Source organism: Camelina sativa, chromosome 7 (genome assembly GCF_030686135.1).
Source record: "Camelina sativa cultivar CO46 ecotype springtype chromosome 7, ASM3068613v1".
NCBI lineage: Eukaryota > Viridiplantae > Streptophyta > Magnoliopsida > Brassicales > Brassicaceae > Camelina > Camelina sativa.
In genome coordinates this window covers 7486355-7508801 of record NC_141886.1, presented here as the reverse complement: position 1 = coordinate 7508801, position 22447 = coordinate 7486355, and the positions used below count along the sequence as shown (strand labels likewise).

General features: G+C 41.6%; 1 protein-coding gene and 1 pseudogene across 1 annotated transcript; both read right to left on the bottom strand.

Annotated features, from left to right (window-relative positions):
• Positions 1–3961: 3961 nt before the first annotated feature.
• On the bottom strand, positions 3962–7459 carry LOC147941004 (uncharacterized). The gene is made up of 5 exons (XM_087458342.1): positions 7440–7459; positions 5643–6073; positions 4946–5365; positions 4730–4860; positions 3962–4678 (listed from the first exon to the last, which is right to left on the bottom strand). Exons 1-5 carry the CDS (start codon positions 7457–7459, stop codon positions 3962–3964), a joined length of 1719 nt encoding a protein of 572 aa, XP_087314468.1.
• A 12158-nt stretch (positions 7460–19617) lies between these two features.
• Positions 19618–21044, bottom strand: LOC104700652 (agamous-like MADS-box protein AGL80; annotated as a pseudogene).
• Between the last annotated feature and the right edge of the window lie 1403 nt (positions 21045–22447).

Here is a 22447-nt window from a genome sequence, read left to right as displayed (position 1 = left end):
GCTGCAAGGTGACCTCACAGAAGCCATTTTCATTAACCCTAAATTCCCGGATCAAGAAATCAAGATAGGGGCAGGTTTGGGAAGCGAGCTCCGAGCTAGTTTGATTTCTTTTCTGAAGGAAAACATTACTACCTTCGCCTGGTCAGTTGATGAGATGCAAGGGATAAAATCCGAACTCATTTCGCACGACCTTAATGTAGATCCGACATTTAGACTCGTGAAGCAGAAGCGACGGAAGCTCGGCCTTGAGCGGGCTGAAATTGTCAATAAAGAGGTAGAGCGATTACTGAAGGCCGAGCAGATACGCGAAGTGAAATATCCGGAATGGCTCGCCAACACCGTGGTTGTTAAAAAGAAAAATGGGATATCACGAGTCTGCGTTGACTTCACTGACCTGAATAAGGCTTGCCCTAAGGACAATTTTCCTCTTCCTCACATCGATAGGTTAGTCGAATCCACCTCCGGACACGAGCTAATGTCCTTCATGGATGCTTTCTCTGGATACAATCAGATTCTCATGAACCCTGATGATCAAGAGAAGACCGCGTTTATCACGAACCGCAGAACCTATTGTTACAAGGTGATGCCGTTTGGCCTGAAGAATGCCGGGGCAACTTACCATCGGTTGGTAAATTGGATGTTTGAGAAACAGCTCGGGAAGACCATGGAAGTCTATATCGATGACATGTTGGTAAAGTCCATGGAGTCAAGCTCGCACCTCGCAGATCTGAGAGACTGTTTCGAGATCCTAAACCAGTTCGGGATGAAGCTCAATCCCACGAAGTGCACATTCGCCGTTCCGTCTGGAGAATTCCTGGGTTATATCGTAACAGAAAGAGGAATCGAAACGAACCCAAGGCAGATCAACACTTTCTTGTCCATGAGTTCCCCAAAGACTCTGCGAGAAGTACAACGCCTCAACAGATGAATAACAGCACTCAACCGTTTTATTTCCTGCTCAACAGATAAATGCCTCCCATTCTACCAGTTACTAAAGAAAGGAGGGAGGCACTTCGCATGGGACGAGCTGGGCGAACCTCTCTTCCTATCTGAACCACCTGTTCTAGCAAAGCCCGAGCTGGGTGAACCTCTCTTCCTCTATGTAGCCGTCTCTGGAAGCGCAGTAAGCGGAGTTTTAGTTCGTGAAGAAATGGGGGAGCAGAAGCCAATTTTATACATCAGTAAATATTTCACCGGAGCCGAGTCTAGGTACCCAATGATGGAGAAATTGGCTTTAGCAGTAGTAATTTCAGCGAGGAAGTTACGATCATACTTTCTCTTGCATTCGATTGTTGTTCTAACAACACAGCCACTTCGGACGGTGCTTCACAGTCTAAGCCAGTTCGGTAGATTGGCAAAATGGTCAGTAGAGCTATGTGAGTACGACATTGAGTTCCGAACTCAAACTTGCGCAAAAGCACAAGTCCTCGCAGATTTCCTGATTGAACTCCCACTTGCTAGTTCGGATGAAAGTAATGTGGATGTCCCATGGACTTTACATGTGGATGGTGCATCATCCAAAACTGGTGTATGAATTGGAGTTCGTCTCGTTTCTCCCACCGACGAAGTGGTTGAGCAATCGTTCCGTCTATCCTTCAATGCATCGAACAATGCAGCTGAGTACGAGTCTTTCTTAGCCGGACTCAGACTCGTTGTAGGAATTGGTGTGCGGAGACTACAAACCTTTTGTGATTCACAATTAGTTACCAACCAATTTCTAGGAGAGTATGAGACTAAGGACAGGCGCATGGAAGCTTACTTAGCCGCGGCCAAAGAATTAGCAGCAAAATTCGATGAGTTCAAAAGCACCAAGATCCCGAGGAGTGAAAACTCAGCTGCGGACGCCCTGGCATCACTAGCCTTGACTGTGGACCCAACAACGACAATAATTATTCCGGTAGAAGTTATCGAATACCCGAGCATACGATTAGAAAGCTCGCACGTCGTCACTAGGGCAATAAAAAAGAAGATAGCCGTTGAAGAAGCAGCTCGCTCAACTACTTCCAGCCCCTCACCCGAAGAAACTTTTCCAACCGCGGCAGTCACGCCTATCTCTGACGAGCAGGAAGTCCAAACTACAGAAATACCTAGGTCTCCATGCCTGGATGAAATCATCCTACCTGATAAGCTTCCAAGCAACACGAGCACTAACAATAGGGGGGCAGGAGACTGGCGAGGTCCGACCTGGGCTTACTTGGAACAAGGTGAACTCCCAGTTGACAAGTGGGCGGCTAGGAAACTTAAAATTGTCAGTGCACTCCTAGCCGGAGTGTAGCAGGTCCCTATTTAACATATGTAGCAGGCGAGGAACCCACAAATTTGATGCGAGCTGTTTATAATGGTCCTAATGGAAATCACTCAGGAGGGAGGACATTGGCCTTCAAACTTAAATGACAAGGGTATTTATTGCCCACCATGGTGGCTGACTGCGAAGAATATGCCCGACCTTGTGAGAAATTTCAAAAGCATGCTCCGTCTATTCACCAACCTACCGAGCTCTTGTCCTCTGTGTCCGCACCTTATCTGTTCATGAGGTGGTCTATGGATATCATTGGCCCTTTACACCGAGGACCCGGGGGGTTCAATACGTATTGGCCCTTATTGATTACTTCTCGAAGTGGGTCGAAGCAGCGGCCTATGCCAAAGTGACAAGTGAGGAAGTAGAGCAGTTCATACTAAAAGCATAATTTACCGGTATGGCGTTCCACACGAAATCGTCACGGACAATGGTCCGCAATTCATTTCTTCGCAGTTCGAAGGATTTTGTGCCAAATGGAAAATACGACTTAACAAGTCAACTCCTCGTTACCCGCAAGGAAATGGGCAAGCCCAAGCGATGGACAAGGTTATACTGGCAAATTTTAAAAAATGACTGGATTCTCGCAAAGGGCGCTGGCCGGACGAATTACAAGGAGTACTCTGGGCAATCCGAACCACACTTCGACGAGCCACAAACGAAACACCTTTTTCCTTAGTTTATGGAGTTGACGCCGTAGTCCCAGCCGACCTAGGAGTTGACGCCGTAGTCCCACGCCGTAATTTTTGTATCAAACTACGGTTTGCCTGATCCCGATAAGGGTACGTAGGCAGCTCGTTTCGGGTCCAGCTATCCATTTTTAAATCAAAAGTTCTCTTTATTAAGAATGGTTGATTTCATTTTTTTAAAAATAAAGCCGAAGTCTAACTTCGCAAAAATCAGTTAAACCGAAGCATTACTTCGTATTCAGTAAAACTGAAGTATTACTTTGTATACAGGAAAAAAGCCGAAATCTAACTTCGCAAAATTCAGTTAAACCGAAGTATTGCTTCGTATTCAGTAAAACCGAAGTATTACTTCGTATACAAAAAAAAAAGCCGAAGTCTAACTTCGCAAAATTCAGTTAAACCGAAGTATTGCTTCGTATTCAGTAAAACCAAAGTATTACTTCGTATACAAAAAAAAAAAAAACGAAGTCTAACTTCGGAAGATTCAGTTAAACCGAAGTATTACTTCGTATTCAATAATTTTTTTTTTATTGCTTCGTATTCAAAAAACCGAAGTCTCACTTCGTATCAAGGAAATCCGGAATTAAAACTTCGTAATATCTCTAAAAATCAATGAAACCGAAGTCTTACTTAGTATCGGAAAATTCGAATTTTAAACTTCGCGAATTCGAAATCGGAATCTCACTTCGTGCTGTTGGAATTTTATAAACATTAAATTGCGGGTCAGTAATTCGGACTTGCGAGTTATAAAAGGCAAAAGAGATTTCGATTTGAGAGAAAATATTCATGTTCGAAGCGGTCACCACGACCAAAAACTCCGAATTCGGATCAAAAAACAAAAACAACAAAAAGGGGGGAAAATATCAGAAGGGAGAGGAGGATCTGATGCCGCTTCGGGAAGGACCAGGCTCATCTCAGCGATCTCCACCTCCGATCTGGTGTTTCTCTGAAAGGTGTTCATCTCCTGGTTCGACATTCATTTGAAATTAGTTCCGGACTCATCAATGGTGATACTCAGGGGGTGCTCGTTGCATAATAGGTCGGGCGTATCCACCAAGAGATCAGAAAATGCAGAAGGCTCAAAGTCGCGGAGGGTTACCTTCGAGACCTCTTCCTCAGCTCGTAGAAGTCCGAGCTCGGCTTCGATGTCCTGGATCTCCCCTCTAGAGATCTCTTCAACCAGCATCCGGTTAGCCCTAATCTCAGCAGCTCGGATCTTGGCCGGAGCTAGCTTCTCCTTTTCCTCAAAATGGACCTTTACTTCCTCGGTCAATGCACGGAGAGTTCGCCTCATCGCTTGTCTCTCCTCCCTCTGCACTATCTCGATCTCGCAGCTGTTGCTGGCCTCCAGAAGTTGGTTACGAAGTTCGACCTCGTGCAGCTTATTCTTAGCAGCTTTTTCATTCTCCGTGGCCTCATAGTAAAGATCGCCCACCTTCTTGAGTTTTCCACGGAGATCTTCGTTGGCAACCCCGAGGTCCAACACCTCCACCTCAACCTTCTTCATCCGAGCTCGGATCTGTTCGGCCTTCTCCACAGTTTTAGCATTTATGGCCTCTAATTTGGTGAACTCTGCCACCTGGGTTTCAAGCTCAACCACCCTCTCCTTAAGTTGGTTCACTTCGGAGGTCGACGGGGAAGCAAACAGCTGATCTTCATAAGATGCCACCGAGTTGTTAAACTCGATCATCAGCTGGGAAAGGCAATTTGTCAGTAAAAAAAAATGATAGTACATAAATATTACTGACCTCGCCGATTTTATCTGTGAAACGGAAAGATTTGCGCGGTTGACTTCAGACATGTCGGCAAACGCTGGAATCCGAACTCCGGGTCGAGTATAGCTCCTCATCAGGTAAGCTGGAGAAGCAGGGGGAGCTGCGCGACACGAACAATGTCATTTTTACTTTAAATATGCATTTAAATGCAAAACTAGTAATAAGATATCTCGGATCGCGCTTACCCCGAGGAGAATGACTTTGTTCCTTTGGAGGCAGCTTCCCGGAGGAACCCCCAGACTCCTTGGTACTAGGAAGATTCCTAGACTTCTTCTCCGAGAAGGGAGCTCCGTCTTTTGAACTGGATCTACCCTGCTCGTCTCCTGACGAACTAGACCGGGCTCGGGTTTTCTCGCGAAGAGAAGAAGAAGTTTCAGGTTCCTTCCTCTTCTTAGACGGCTCGACCCGCTGGGAGCTCGCCTCAGTGGGGCCTTTGCTTAGAGGCGGGGGAGGAACCTCATTCTCCCGTGGCTCGTCGCTGGAGTTGGCAATGACTATCACGGGGGGTTCGGACGGACCAGCAGAGGGTTCGAAAGGACCATCAGAGAGTTCGGAATGCGAGCATTGCCCTCGACAAGGGTAGCAGCCATTTGCCTTTTCGCTTCCTTCTCAGCATTCCTGCAAGCCCTTTTTTCCCTATAGCTCATACCGGAAGTACTGGGAGGGTCGGATTCTTTCAGAGGAAAAAGAGTCCCAGGCAATTTGGCCTTGGCTGCAGAATCGCGAGAAGAACTCCGCGAATGTGGGACAAAGCAAACCTCGCTCGAAGTGGGCCGAAACAAAAAAAAATGAAGTGGTAAGAACAAAGACTAAAAACTAGTCGGTACCTAACGAAGTACACTACTCTACCCATTTTTGAAGTCCACTTCGACACATGCAAACTTGCGAGGTGCCCGAAGGTGAGCTCATTAACCGGGAAGAAGAAACATGACTTGCGCCATTTCTCGTCTTTTTCGGGGAGGTAATCAAAAACCTTCAGTCCGTAGAGCGGACTCACATAGAGAGTACCCTTGGTACGACCCGTCTTCACGGTAGAGACTTGAAGAAAATCGGTCAAGGATAGCTGGTAATCGAACTCCTCTCCCAGAGTCTGTAGGCACAGAACGGTCCGAACAAAATTCGGGCACATCTGGGGAAGTGCGAAGCCCAGCTCGAACATCATCCGCACGACGAGCTCGGGAAGAGGGAATGATAGTCCGCACGTAGAGAAAAAGATCTCAAATGCACAGCAATAGCCTGCAGGTGGGTTTTCTGGAGACTCGTGAGCCTCCGCGAATCGAATCTCAATCCCCAGGGGAATTCTGGTGGACCCTCTAGTTCATTCACCAAGTTAGGAGAAAGTAATGATTGCCTGGGAAAACGAAAAGTTCCAGTTCATTTTTTCTCTCTTATAGCGTGTTAGGCCTCTCGGTGGGCCCCATATCTTGTTCGGGAAGGCAAATCCCATCATTACCATGATCAAACCATGGGATATGGGGGATATTCAGTTTCCTGAAAACAACCGATTGAAGATCAAAAAGTCTCCCAAGCTAGTCAGCTCGAGAGAATTAGGGGGCAACTGTTGTAACCACGATTGTTCATCTCGGGTAATAGACTAAGGCCCAGAACAAACACTCTAAATGGGCCAAGGATTTAGTACGGACCAGCCCACTAAGCCCGATGGGAAGCTGGAGCGTAGTGAAGCACCCCTTGGATCGGTTCGCAGTCCAGACTCGGTCAAAGATTCCTACAATTAATCGGATTGATTAGGGTGTGAGATTTACGTAGAAAAATTTATTAGGCATTGATGGTAATGAACTAGTATAAATGAGTAAGGAGGGCCACTGTGTAAATGGATCGAAAAACTTTTCTCTCGAGCAATAATATACACTCTTTTTAACAACCTTAAACTCTAAATTCAGTTCAGAACTTTAAACGATGGTGGGTTCCCCCATTTAGAAATACTTCGGAAGGAGAACTTCGGTTTTAGTTCTCACACTATCCACCCAAATGATCAGGAAAAGACAACTTTCACTTGTCATTATGCTATTTGGTTTGTGCAATGCTCCTGCCACCTTTCAAAGGTGCATGACATCAATTTTTTCGTATCTGATTGAGGAGTCAGTGGAAGTGTTTATGGACGATTTTTCTGTATACGGTTCCACTTTCTCCTCCTGTTTGCTGAACTGGGAGAAGTGCCATTTCATGGTTGAAGAAGGGATCCTTCTTGGACACAAGATTTCTGAAAGAGGAATTGAGGTTGACAAAGCAAAGATTGAGGTCATGGTTTAGCTTCAACCGCCAAGGACAGTGAAGGACATCATAAGTTTTCTGGGACATGCTGGGTTTTACAGAAGATTCATCAAGGACTTCTAAAAAATTGCAAGACCATTAACAAGGTTGATGTGCAAGGAGGTTGAGTTCGAATTCGATGCAGCATGTCTGGATGCTTTCGGTAGGATCAAGGACGCGTTGGTTTCAACACCCATAATACAACCTCCAAATTGGGATCACCCTTTTGAGATCATGTGTGATGCTTCAGACTTCGTAGTTGGAGCAGTTCTGGGACAGCGAATTGACAAGAAGCTTCATGTCATCTACTACGCCAGTCGCACCTTGGACGAGAATCAAGGAAGATATGTAACCACAGAGAAGGAACTCCTAGCAGTTGTGTTTGCATTCAAAAAATTCAGGAGTTACCTTGTGGGTTCGAAAGTCATAGTGTATACCGATCACGCTGCTCTGAGACACATCTACTCGAAGAAGGATACCAAACCAAGACTGTTGAGATAGATTCTGCTTCTTCAGGAGTTTGACATGGAGATTGTTGACAAGAAAGGCATAGAGAATGGAGTTGCGGACCATCTGTCAAGAATGAAGATTGAAGATGTTGTTCCCCTAGATGATTTAATGCATGAGGAACAACTTCTGGTCGCCCAAGTTTGTGAGCAAATGCATGACACAGAGCTTGACAACCTCAGAATCAGATGCATGGCGATCACTTTTGAGACTGTACCATGGTATGCAGATGTCGTGAATTACAAGGTATGTGGAGAAGTTCCTGATGACATGGATCCCTACAGGAAGAAGAAGCTTTTCAGAGAGGTCAACCACTACTTCTTGGATGAACCCTATCTGTACAAGAGAGGTTCTGACGGTCTATTCAGGAGATGCATAGCAGAAGGGGAAGTACAGGGAGTACTTGAGCATTGTCACCGCTCTACCTATGTAGGTCACTTCGCCACATTCAAGACAGCTCAGAAGGTTCTTCAAGCATGTCTCTGGTGGCCAACCTTGTTCATAGACGCTCACAGTTTCATCACCAAGTGTGATGCTTGTCAGAGGATGGGCAACATCACAAGGAGGAACGAGATGCCTCAGAATCTGATCCTAGAAGTAGAGATATTTGATGTTTGGGGTATAGGCTTCATAGGACCTTTCAACCCTCCATCGAATGGTAATGTCTATATTCTGGTGGCAGTCGATTACGTTTCTAAGTGGGTTAAAGCCATTGCCAGTCCTACCAACGATCACAAGTATGTTCTGAAGTTGTTCAAAAGTATAATCTTTCCAAGGTACAGGATACCCAGAGCAGTGATCAGTGATGTTGGAACTCACTTCGTCAACAAGGTGTTTGAGAGTTGATAATTCTCTAATTTACATGTTTTTAGCATCCCTTTTTTCCATATTTTGCATTATTCATACTCTTAACTTAGCATTTTTAGGTCATTAACTGTAGGAATTTACTTTAGGTCATTTAGGGTGTTGCATTTTTGCATTTGCATATTTTGGATGAAAACAGGTGCTTAAGAGCCTAAAATGGGGAAAAACAAGGACAAACCCGAAGATGTACCTGAAGGAGCCATCGAGCTGGAAGAACGAGTCTGAACCCCAACACGATCAAGGAGGATCCAAGAGCATGAAGACCAACCCGAAGATCTACCCGAGGACTAACTCGACCTCATCCTCGTGTACCCCATCGAGTAGACCCTCAGGCAGGTCTGGGAAGCTAGGTCAAAGGGGTTTCCATATATAAACCCCTACTCTCCTTCCTCGCAAACGAGCACACCGCAGACCCTCAAACCAGAGAGCGAGAGCTTATGTGAGAGAACTGAGTGACTAAAACACTTTTCCCTTTTGTTTTTGATTTTATTTCATAAATTTTTATCATTTCTTTAAAGTTCTATCTTGTACTCTTATCCCTCTACTTTATCGTTTAAGATAATGTAATTTTCATTTATATTTGCTTTGATATTTCCTGTTATGATTTCCGAGTAGTGTAGTAAAGTTTCTAGGGATGGGATAAATGATTTTGTGTTCTTGATTGGTTAGGATGTCTTAGTTTATTGTATATGTTTAATAGATTTCCTTCTAGATTGGTTTTCTTAATGCTGTCAACAAACCGAGAGGGTGAGATTAGATCTAAGGTGTTTTACCATCAAGAGGTGTAGATGAGATGCTTGAATCAACCAATGCTAGAGGTTTACTCACTTAGCCTAAGAGATTAGATGAGTAAGGGGTTTACTGGCAATAATGAATCGGATCTTAATGCCTGCTTGGTCATGTTTCTCCAACGAGAGTTGGGTAGGGGAGTGATCAAGGTTGATTGTTTCTATCACGAGAGTGTTTTAACAAGATTTTAGAGATTCATTGTCTAGGAAATATTTGCGTGAGGCATGTAAGACATTTGTACTGGTTAGGAATACTTAGGATTCGATTACCCCATCCTTAGAAGCTTTCGTATTTTAATTGCTTGCATTTCTATTCATCACTTGATCCCTTACCCGAACAGGTACACGATCACCTGCTTCGAGTAACCCCTCGAGTTGTTCATACCTTCTTTGCTTACTCGATCACCCCACTCGATCCTGTACTCGAATGCTTGCATCGAGTGCTTAGGTCGTGTGGTTCCTTGTTTATATTTTTTTCTTTTATTCTTTTAGGATTGTTAGACAAAACCCCATTATTGCTTGGATTGACTTGCATTGTTCTGATTGCATCCTTCCTGCTAGCATAAACAACCATTTGGATTGATAACCCTTTGTACTACAACTACACAGGGAATTGATACCCTGGGTGAAAAACCTGTTATCAAGAGTATGCTGAGAAAGTATGGTGTCAAGCACAAGGTGTCGACTGCTTATTACCCTCAGACTAGCGGACAGGTTGAAGTTTCGAACAAACAAATCAAGGGTATACTGTCAAGGATTGTTGGTGTTTCAAAGAAAGACTGGTCTGTCAAGTTAGACAAGACTCTCTGGACATACAGAACAGCGTTCAAAACGCCAATAGGCAGAACACCATTTCAGTTGAAATATGGAAAAGCATGTCATCTCCCTGTGGAGGTTGAGTACAAGACGCTTTGGACTATCAAGTTGCTGAACTTGGATACTGACACGGCTCAGGCTAAGAGGACTCTAGACATCCACGAGTTGGAAGAAATCAGACTTGATCCCTATGAGAGCTCAAAGATTTACAAAGAAAGAACCAAGAATTTTCATGATAAGAAGATTGTTGTCAAGGAGCTCAAGGCTGGAGATCAGGTTTTGCTGTTCAATTCCAGACTTAAGTTATTTTCTGGAAAGCTTAAGTGTAGGTGGTCTGGACCTTTTACAGTCAAAGACGTTCTGCCATTTGGAGCCATAACTCTTTTGAACAAGGATGGCAGCGAATTCACTGTAAACGGCCAAAGAGTAAAAAAATATTTAGCTGACCAAGTCCAACCAGAGGGGTCTTCTGTACTCCTCTATGAACCCCCAAACATAAAAAGCTGAAAAGTCAAGCTAGAGACTTTAAACAAGCTTACTTGGGAGGAAGTCCCAAAGGTATCACTGTAAATATTTTTTAGGATCTTTGTGTTTTTAATTTTTGTTTTTGATTTTCTTGCGTTCAGGAGTCTACAGAAGGGAGTTTAAGCAACAACAAAAAAAAAATGAGTGAGTTTGGAATAAAGTTTGAATAAAGATGAGTTTTACAGAAGAGAAGAAAAGCTACAGATTAGAGTCAGAGTCAAAGAGAGATTGTTGGTCATAATTAGGTGACCCCACTCTCCTTTTCTCTCACCCACCCATGTGAATTGCTCTCTCCCATCAAGTCACCCTTTCCTCTCTTGTTCCCTCTCCCAAACCACATCAACTCCATCTTTGTGTCCCATCATCTCCAACATTATTCCACCACCACTCTTCCTTGCACCACTTGCACGACATATCAAAATTATTCATCTTCACCATCCCTCTATTTATGTCACCTCTCCTTCACTCTCAACTCACCAACCAAAACAAACAATCATCACTCTCCCATCTCTCTCTTGCTCGAGACCATTGCATACAACCATCGTCGAAGGACCGCCGGAGTCACCCCACTCGAACCGCCGTGCTGAAACCCTCGAGTCGACCTGCAACCACTCGAGCCATCGTGCTGCTGACTCGATCGAGCCATCGTGCTGCTGACTCGATCGAGCCACATCCATCGCGACTCGACCCCTGGTGTACTGTTCACGTTCCAACTCGATCCATCCCACTCCGTACCATCAAGCCACTGTTCACACTGTTCTCACCAACTCCAGCTTCGCCCACGTCGACTCGACCCACGTCCACTCGATCCAGCTTCATCCACGTCTCTCGAGCCGTCTCTGTGAAGGTCCGTTCGTGCCGACATGTTTGTCTCCATCGAACCAACATCTCGCCGCCTCCCTCGAGTCGCACTATCACAACTCGACCCTCACCGGACCGTCCCGTTCGAGTTGCCATCAAAGTCAGGATCGAGCCACATCCATGTCCACTTGATCCGCCACTGTTCCACGCCAACACTCGACCTGTCAGACCCGTAGGCGACTCGATCTGACGAACTCGCCACGCTCGAGCCGACCAGTTTCGCCACCGACCCCGACCTGTCACATGATCGGTTTATTCTCTCTTTGCACTTTCAAGTTTCGATTTTCATAACTGCTCTTATTATTTGCTCAATAACATATTAAACGTTTAGCTTTGAGTTTACATGTTTCAGAGAAACAGAAAAAGTACTGAGCTTATACATGAGATGAGAGAGGAATATGGTTGTGTTGCTGGAGAACGTTCATCCCCTGAATCCATGGCGAAGCGTTTCATGAAAATGAAGAACATGGTTGACGAGGTTGTTGGGGGTTCAGAATAAGCAGCGGGTTCAAGCAGACCAGACAAACCGCTCTCTAAGAGCAAGAGTCGCGGGAAGAGACCAGTACCAGCTTCTACCTCAAGACAGGAGGACAGTGATTACGAACAAGAGGAACCTGCATTGCATTCAAAACAAGCGCCAAGGAATCTTGTACGACGGAGAGTATCAGAGACGAATTTGACTCCCAAGGGGTACTACGAGTTGTTCCAACAGTGTGAGTTTAGTGGAACAAGATATCCGCATCCTGAGACGATGGAGCTACTAGGGATTGGGGAAGATGTTCAGTATCTATTTCGGTGGTGCCATCTGGAGATAATTATGAACACCCCCAAGAGTGGATACAGAGAGGAGACAATTCATTTCCTTTCTACTCTGGAGATGCACTTGTATGCGGATGAGCCATGCATGATGTCTGATGGAGGTCTGGGCTTTATTGCATTCCGCGTTCATGGCCAGTTCTACACGGTTACTTTCAGAACCATCAAAGAGATCTTTGGATTTCCCAGCGGAACAGGGACTACGCCGCAGTTCGACAGAACCAAAATATCCGCACTCTAGGCAACGATCGGAAGCACCCCGATATTTACTTCATCGAAAACGAAGGCGAGGAACCTGAGAAGCCCAGTCTTGCGTTACTTCCAGAAGGCGGCCCAGTCTTGCGTTACTTCCAGAAGGCGGTTGCCAATGCATTCTACGCTAAGGAGATTAAGGGATACATCACGTACGGTGAGCTTGAGATGATCGATCTGGCACTAAACGGACTCTCGTTCACTGCCATGGATTGCACCGCGCTGCAAGGTGACACGTACGGTGAGCTTGAGATGATCGATCTAGCACTAAAGGGACTCTCGTTCACTGCCATGGATTGCACCGCGCTTCAAGTAAAGGATAACTCAACTTTTCGCATTATTAGATAGATAAAAATGTGAAGAACAACTTTGTAGAAGAAATCAAATGTAAATACTCAATAGACTCAAAGATGTCGGATTACAAAGTCTGAGAACATTTTTTGGTGGCTAGGTAAAACCTTAACGAATAGAACAAAACGAGATTAAAGATGTCTCAAGCCAAGACTTAACAAAATGTATTTATAGTAAAAACATGTAAATCCCTAAAACTTAAAACGAAAATGTAAAGAGTCGGTTTGGAAATCTCCCGAAGCGTGTAAAACGGAGCGTCTTCGTGACATGTGTGAACGAGTCGGTGTGCATCCAGTGGATCGATCAAGATGGCTCGAGGGAGGTCAAGTGACGCACGGTGAGGCTGGCTTGAGCAAGGTCGAGTGATGGCTCGATGGTCGGCTCGAACAGATGGCTTGATGGTGACTTGAAGGGTGGCTCGAACGGTGGCTCGAACAGTGGCTCAAACGATGAATTGAAGGTTGGCTCGACCGGTGGCTTGAAGGGTGGAGTGGAGGGGTGTTGGCTCGACCCAGAGTGGTGTTGGCTCGAGCCAGAGTGGTGTTGGCTCGAGCTGGGTGTATACGCATCCACTAAAATGATGATAACTCTTGAATCACACCTCCGATTGGCTTGAAATAAACGGCATTGGAAATATGACTCAATTCCCTACATACTTAATGAAGACGTCGAAAGCTGAAACCCAAGGAAAAAGCTTCACTCGACTCGATCAAAGAGGTGGAAGAAGTCAGATGACTGGTGTGGTTGGTCGAGTGGAATGACATCCATTCCAGGCATGATGGATCGAGTGGGATGCTGGTGTTTCTTCCTGGGAGCACGTCTAAGTCGCATGTCGGTCGAGTCACATTGCTTCTCTCCCGGGAGCGTCGGTCGAGTCGCATGTCTCTGCCTCCATTCGGTTCCAACAGTCTGGACATCTCCTAAAACCTGAAATACTCCAAAATGCACAATGTATGCAAAGATGATGCAAGAACTACCTAAACATGCAAAGTGTATAGAAGAGATTAGAAAATGATGCAAAACAATGAGTTATCCTAACTAAATGCATGACGAATACATGCTAAGGAGAGACAAAACATAGACATATCAGTCGCATTACCCCATGTAGTAGGGATTGACTATAAATCGTACATTGTCGTTAACAATATATATATATATATATATATATATATATATATTGTAAACAAAATTAGGTTTATGTTGATTCAATTTTAACCAAAAACTATAAATTTTACCTGCACATTTGAAATTTATGAGCATTAATTAATAACAATATAAAAAATGTATTAGAATCTTAAAGTTACTATTTATCGATTAAAACTATTCTTAACAATGAAAGTTTAATGGTTTAATGGTTATCCCCTGTTGTTGATTGATGTTAGGTTGTTAGTGGGTATAGGACCACTAAAAATTTATATATCAAAAAAAACGGGAAGGGTTGTTTCAGTAACCTAACATCAGCATAGAGAAAACAACCGAGCCTCTAAACACCCTCCTCTTCATTGCCTTGATTCCACGATCACACTTTGCTTTTATCTGCATCACACACAACAATTGAGACACATGTGTATTATAACAAATACTCAGTGAGGCAATCATCCCATCTACTGGGCTATACACACAAGCAATTGAGAATTCAATGTCCAACAAACAACAAACAACACAATCAAACCGGGAACAACAATTATCAGCTGCCTCCTGAAAGTGGGTGTCGACCAACACCCACCTGGTGTCGATCGACAGTGGAACCATGCAAAGGTTGGTGTCGACCGAGACCCTCCTGATGTCAATCGACACTGACAACCTAGTGTCGACCTATACCTGCTCGACATTCCCCAAAAACCCTAGATGTGTCGACCGACACCTCCAGATGGTGTCGATCGAAACTCATTAGGTTTCTTACGATGTCCTTGCATTTGTGTCGACCAACACACTCCTTATGTCAACACACTCCAATGTGGTTGAGGCTCACCTATAAGCGACAAAATACCATTGGGAACACGAAAACAACACAAGCAAGCAAGGAAATCAATTAACCACACTTAAAAAACAGAAAGACAAAAGATTCTCAAGTTTAGATCAGCCATGGTCATGCACTCACCTCTTTAGTAGGAGAATTTCGACCAACACCGACGAACACAGTCTCCTAACAAGCTTCTAACATACCTCTTGCTTCGGATCTCTACTCCCAAGGATAGATCTCAGAAGAACATGCAAAAAACTCGAAAGAAAAGGTTTTTTAGAACTCTCTTGAACTTTAGGAACCGATAAAACATTAAAAGAGGTGAAAACTAGGTTTATCCGTTGACCCCTCTTCTTATATATGATCCCTAAATCGAACCAGCTCGAACAGAGAATTCTAAAATTGAACCTAACCATCTGCCCACTCATTAGCTCAAAGCTAGCAATTATTTAAATTAAAATATTAGTATCTGCCTATTTTTATATTCAAATCCGTAAAAGACCATAATATTCGAATGATTGACTAATTTGGATAAATTTATGTTAGCATAATTTTTACTAACATTTTTATCTAATTTTGTGATGAATCTGCAAAAGTATCGTTATTTTGAGTTATAGATAAACTTTACTAAGTTAAACAGAAAATATAACAGAAACTCATTCTTGATTATATCGAATATTAGAATGCGTGGGAAGAAATGTCGTGTCTCTCGTTGAGTGAAGAAATGTACTGGAAACAAAAGAGTCGCAATCAATAGATGAGAACAGGAGATCGAAACACTTCTTTTTTCCATGCTAGCGCCAAAACAAGATTTGCCATTAATCGAATAAGTCAAATAAGTGACAGAGAAGGAATAAGCTACAATGGGAATACTGAGATCGATGATCATGCTCAAAAGTTTTTTACATAAGTCTATACAAGCAACAAGCGTCAAGTCTCTAACACAGATTTTGCTGATTTCCAAGGCACAATCTCTACTGCAATAAATGATGACCTAACAAGTGATTTCAGTGAAGATGAGATATACAATATTAAGTACTAAGTCAGATAGGAGATGACAAGGCCCCGGGTCCAGATGGTCTTACAGCGAGATTTTATAAGCATTGCTGGAATATAGTAGGCTGTGATGTTGTGAAAGAGGTGCAGCTCTACTTCCAAACAGCTTGTATGAACCCTTCGCTAAATCACACTAATATCTGTATGATTCCAAAAGTGACAAGTCGAGAAACTCTTTCAGATTATCGACCAATAGCACTGTGTAAAGTTCTCTACAAAATAATATCAAAGTGCCTAGTCAATCGATTGAAACCTCACCTTGATGGAATTGTATCAGACTCTCAAGCGGCTTTTATCCCAGGTAGGGTGATCAATGATAACATGATGATCGCTCATGAACTCATGCACTCTTTAAAAGTAAGAAAAAGAGTTTCCAAATCATACATGGCGGTCAAGAGAGATGTTAGCAAAGCATAAAATCGAGTTGAATAGAATTTTCTTGAAACAACAATGCGACTGTTTGGTTTTTGTGAAAAATGGATAAGTTGGATTATGGGAGCGATAAAGTCAGTACACTTGATAAATGGCTCACCATAAGGTTTGATAACACCATAGCGTGGGATAAGACAAGGTGACCCATTGTCCCCATACCTTTTCATCCTATGTGCGGATATACTAAGTCATTTGATAAGAACTCGAGTAGCTGATGAAGACATCAGAGGTATCAAGATTGGAAATAAGGTACCTGCAATCACACATCTTCTGTTCGCTGATGGATTTTTTGTTCTTTTTCCAATCGAATGTACGAAATTGTCAGGCTCTGAAGGATGTCTTTGATGTGTATGAATACTATTCTGGACAGCAAATTAATATGACAAAATCAATGATCACTTTTAGTTCACGAGTTTATGGATCAACACAGAACTAAAAAAACATCCTACAAATCCCTAACCATGATGGAGGAGGTAAATATTTGGGCTTACCGGTACAGTTTGGTCGAAAGAAGGCAGAAATGTTTACATATATCATCGAAAGAGTCGAGAACCGAACCACAAATTGGAGTGCCAAACATTTATGCCCTGTAGGCAAAAAAATCATGTTGAAATCGGTTGCATTAGCTATGCCAGTTTATGCGATGTCCTGTTTCAAATTGTGACACCCCAGTTTCCGAGACTTGCGGAGAGGTTTAAAAGAAATGATTTGGCCACCTATGTCACCAAAGTGCACTTATCTTTTCGGTTAAGGGGCCTGAGAGAACTCCAGAGTTAAGCGTGCTTGAGCTGGAGTAGTCTCAGGGTGGATGACCTTCCGGGAAGTGACTGTCGGAACTGTGCGAGTGAGGACAAAACACAGGGAAAGATCATGTGGTGATTTGTAGGGACGATAAAAGGTCTTTAAAACTTTCCGGACGTAGCAAACCGACCGTTGGATATTGATGGGCTCACGGGCCTAGTGAGAGGACGTGAGGCCCATTAAGGAAGATGGGCCCATGGACTGGGATTGGACATGGGGCCCACTAAGAGGTGGCGGTCGGAGCGTTACAATTGGTATCAGTGCCAAACCCAGATGAGTGTGAAGTTTAGTGGGCTCACACCATCGGGGGTGACGGTCTTGGTGCGCAACGTGGACGTTGCGATCTATTAGTGGGGGTGAATTGTGACACCCCAGTTTCAGAGACTTGATTAGAGGTTTAAAATAATTAATTTGGCCACTTATGTCACCAAAAGTGCACTTATCTTTTCGGTCAAGGGTCCTGAGAAAACTCTACAGTTAAGCATGCTTACGCTGGAGTACTCTCAGGATGGGTGACCTTCCGGGAAATGACTGTCAGAACTGTGCGAGCGAGGACAAAACACAGGGAAAGATCATGTGGTGATTTATAGGGACGGTAACAAGTCTTTAAAGTCTCCCGGACGTAGCAAACCGACCATCAGATAGGGTGAGCTCATGGGCCTAGTGAGAGGATCTGAGGTCCATTAAGAAAGGTGGGCCCATGGACTGGGATTGGACATGGGGCCCACTAAAAGGTGGCGGTCGGGGCGTTACACAAATTACCGTACCTATGAGTGTTAATGAATTTTTGGTGGAAGAAGGGTCCACAGAAACGTGGTATACCTTGGATAGCATGGAAGAGACTATAATAAACTAAAAAAAAGGTGGATTGGGATTTAGAGACCTAGATAAATTTAATGATGCACTCGTTGCAAAATAGGCGTCGCGACTAATTCACCATCCAAATACTCTGTTTGCTCATATAATGAAAGCTCACTATTTCAAAGACGATAACATTTTAGATGCAAAACCAAGAAAGAATCAGTCGTATGGTTGGTCATCTATGTTAGTCGGAATTGATGTGCTAAACAAGGGATCACGTTACCTAGTAGGAGATGGCAGGAATATCAACATGGCAACAGATAATTTGGTTGATTCTCACCCACATTGACCTCTAGAGATGATTCACACGAATCAGGACTCTGATAATAAGTTAAACACTCTTGTATCAAATTGTGGTTCTCACAGATATGGGAACAATGATCAAGTACAGGCTTTCATCCACCCTAGAGATCATGAGTTTCTACACTCAGATTCATTTATTAGTCACTACTTTGGAAGACAAGTTAATTTGGCACTACACACCATATGGCGCTTACACTGTTCGATCTGGATCTTGGTTCCTCACCCATGATCCATTGAACTTTAATCCTCGACCACCGGCTCCACATGGTTCACTTGAGTTAAAGACAAAGATTTGGCAACTACCGGTGATTCCGAAAATCAAACATTTTGTATGGAGAACATTATCTGGTGCTCTGGCAACCCGATCTCGATTGAGGATGAGAGGTATGCGAATTGATACACTTTTCCCATGATGTTGTGTGGAACAAGGAACTAGCATGGAGACTATCAAATACGCTCCCACAGGATCAGGATCCTTTGGAGGATCTTGAAGAAAACATTACGGCTGTTCTGAATTTCACTCAATCTTTCAATGAGATAAGTTGCAAACATTGAGAACCTTTTTGGGTCATGTGGAGAATCTGGAAAGCAAGGAATATTTGAGTTTTTAACAGTTTCTGGGAAAGTCCTTCATAAATTGTGGTGAAGGCTAATGCTGAAGTTTTGGAATGGTGTTCTACATTAATCCCACAACATTACCGTGATTTTTCGCAACGCTTGGATTCCTCCAATCTACACATTGGACACCCCGTTCACTACCTTCGGTTAAATGTAATTTTGATGCAAGCTTCAATCAACAAAATCAAATGCACAAAGTGTTGGGAAAACTTGGGGTGCTGTTGATTTGGGTAAAGTGTCTTCCCCTTTAATAGCAGAAACTAAAGCTCTGTTAACAGCTTTACAACAAACCTGGATTTGTGGTTACACATCAGTAATTTTCGAAGGTGACTGCGAAGTTCTTGTCAAGGTCATCAACGGTGAATATGTCCGATGTGAGATAGAAAACCTGGTGCAAGACATTCATTTCTGGAGGAAATGTATTATTTCTTAGTCAATAACTTATGTTCATAGATCCTGTAACATTGTAGCAGATACTCTCTCCAAATCATATTTGTATGGAGACTTCTTTTCTGCTTCTGTAAACCTCCCGTCGAGTCTTTTACACTTGATGTTGGTTGATCTGAGAAATAAATAAAATTTCATTGACGAAAAAAAAAATATTATAGCTCTTAACTTATTTATTATTTTTTTCCAAAATATTATAACATATTAAAAAGATAGCATAATTGTTATAAACTACGAATATAAGACATATAAATCAACGACTTGTTACTGAGAAATGAGAACTACTGTAAAGACGAAGAAGATATAACATCGTCAGGTACTAGTGTCTGCGTCTAAATAGATGCTTTAGAACTTGTTGGGGTTGTCTACTATCCAAGGAAAATTTGTTTCCTCAGCATATTTGATCATCTCTTCAATGAATCCTTGTTGATTTCCATCATAAGTTTGATTTGGATAGTGAATTTCATCCTGAAAAAACAATGGAATATTATTAATGCTTATGTTTTTTTTTGTCAACAAATTTTAATGCTTATCTTAACAAAGAATTAAGCTACAAAAATATTAATAACATTATTAAAGCTTATAAACTTGATTTTTCAGTGGATATATATAGATTTTGGTTCCTACTAGTATAAAAATCAAATTGATTACAAATCGTTAAATTAGTTTACGAGAAGTAAGAACTAGTTCTAAATATATGGATATTAACCAAAAGACAAATCTGATCCACTGATGGAATGTAAACTTCTTGATTGTTATCACTTATCTGAAAATCAACATGATCTGCTCCATGGTTTAAAAGGGTCATGGACTGCAATTATTTGGTTAGTTGATGAGAGTATAAGCATATGAAACTCATGTAACTTATGATTTAAAATACATGGAATAATCACAACAAACAAATCTGATTCATAGTTAGACCACAAAATTCTTAGTTATCAGTGAAGAAAAGAGTACTTACAAGAGAATTCATATCTCCTGGTGTTTGATTTGGAGAGACTATGAACTGCAACTCATTGGTTGGTTGAGGAGTGTTGAAGAATGGAGCATTCAGAAAGGAAGAAGAACTCATTTCGGCCATAGTAGGTGGTGCCATGAACGGGGATACATCGGTTGGTGCCATGTCCACATATACAGCATCTGTTGCCATGTTTGCAGTAGTAGCAGTTCTTGCCATTTGCATTGAAGAAGTTTCTCCAATTTCATAATTTGGCTGGTTGAGATTTACCTTTTTATGATGATAAAGATTCTTAAGATATCCATCAATAAACTCACACAAGTCAGAGCGATCTTTATCGTTCATTTTAAAATCTTTCATATTACCACCAAGACACCTGAACATGACCTCTTTTAGGCGAGTTTCCTTATTATCTTCAACCAACTTATCCTCGTATTTTTTTACCTTTTCGATGAATTGATTGAGAAATTCTTCATGGTTCAGCACTTCACATTTCTTCTCTTTCACTATTAATGTCCTCTCGATCACACTATTCACCCCAGATTCTGATGGCCACATATCTCGAGTTGAGTTAAATGGATTGTAGATGACAGCACATACATCGACATTGCATAAAGTCTTGAGATCATTGAGTTTCTTCTTAAGTCCTTCCTTCCTCCGGTTGAATGTTCTTTTTCTAATCACTTTATTGGAGATGAAATTTAGATTTAACTTCTTTTTTGCCATGACTACAGTGAATGATTTGTTTTCTCTGGATTTGTAACACAAATGTTTAGATAGCTATTGGGTCTACATATGGGCTGTCAATTTTCTAGCCACTTATTTACAGATTCTGTATACCAAATTAGAGTAGATTTTTATTTAATATATTAACTAGATAATGTGTAGTCAAACTTTGAAATAACTACTATATCTCGCGCATATGCGCGAGTTGTTTTATTAGGTATGTTAATTTATTTTATTTTATGTAATAATCATAATACTATGAGAACTTTTTAAGAATATTTTTTTGATAATTTTTTTTAAATTGGTATTTCTGAAAAGTGGTATTGAAAAAGATGTATTTTTGAAATTCTCCATAAAATACATATATAACAAACAAATTTCCTAAATGTCAATAATAAACTTTATTTATTTAAATCATACAATATCAAAATATACCATTTATTTAAAAAAGTATTGTTAATGATAAAAATAAAAATTTACTATGGTATTCAAAATTTACAATTATTAATTAAATTCCAAAATTATTTTTCAAGTATCAATTAAATATATTTCCTATAAAATTATATGAAATGCAATCAAAGTCCCAAAGATAAATCTAATTTTTAATATCTTTTATATTCACCTTAATTTAAGCTATATTCCTAGGTTAAATTCTTATGCTTTCTTATTTATAGTCAATTTTTGGATATAGAATATCAAATTGTTTTTTTATCAAAATCAATAAATTACAAAATTCTGAGTTAAATAAACATTATAATGATCTTTATATAATTATTTTGGGTCACAAGAACTAAATATAATGATGAGTATACAAAAAATGTATTACACATTTTTTGGAGGTGAGAGAGAGTTACAAAATTTGATTTGATAATTCTATTATAATAGTTTATTTTGTTAAAACATTGCATACTTTTAAAAATAAAATAAATATACATGAATGAAGATGATTTCTTTAGCTTGATTCCCTCATTGGGCTTTGATCAAAATTTGTAATGTTGAATCTGCATCGATAAATATTTTTTATAGCCACCAAAAATTTATTATACATATGTAATTGAAAATTGAAAAGAATAAGAAGACAAAGAAGGAAGGAAGAAACTGAAATGCACCGACCCGTTTTTTAATATAATAATAATAATCTAGTGATCCCATATTCACTAACCATATTCAAACCAAACAGCTGATTAACCAAACATTAAACCAATGAATTAAATCAATATCATCAATCCAACAAACCAATAACATAAACCAAGACAAAGAACAATGAACCAACATCCTAAACAATCATTCTATACCACTACATTCCACTCTAGCAACCTAACATCAGTCTAGAACAGAACAACCGAGTCTCTAGAACATCCTCCTTTTCATTGACTTGATTCCACGATCACACTTTGCCTTTACCTACACCACAAACACAAATTGAGATGCATGAGTATTGTCATAAACACTCAGTGAGGTAATCCTCAGA

Bases quoted from the DNA above. Each gene is read 5' to 3' on its own strand.
- LOC147941004 (XM_087458342.1), bottom strand. From the start codon at position 7,459: ATGACTTTCGAACCCACAAG. The intron at 6,074-7,439 runs GTAACTCCTGAA...TGAATGAACTAG, and splicing joins ATGACTTTCGAACCCACAAG to AGGGTCCACCAGAATTCCCC. The intron at 4,861-4,945 runs GTAAGCGCGATC...CGTGTCGCGCAG, and splicing joins ACAAAGTCATTCTCCTCGGG to CTCCCCCTGCTTCTCCAGCT.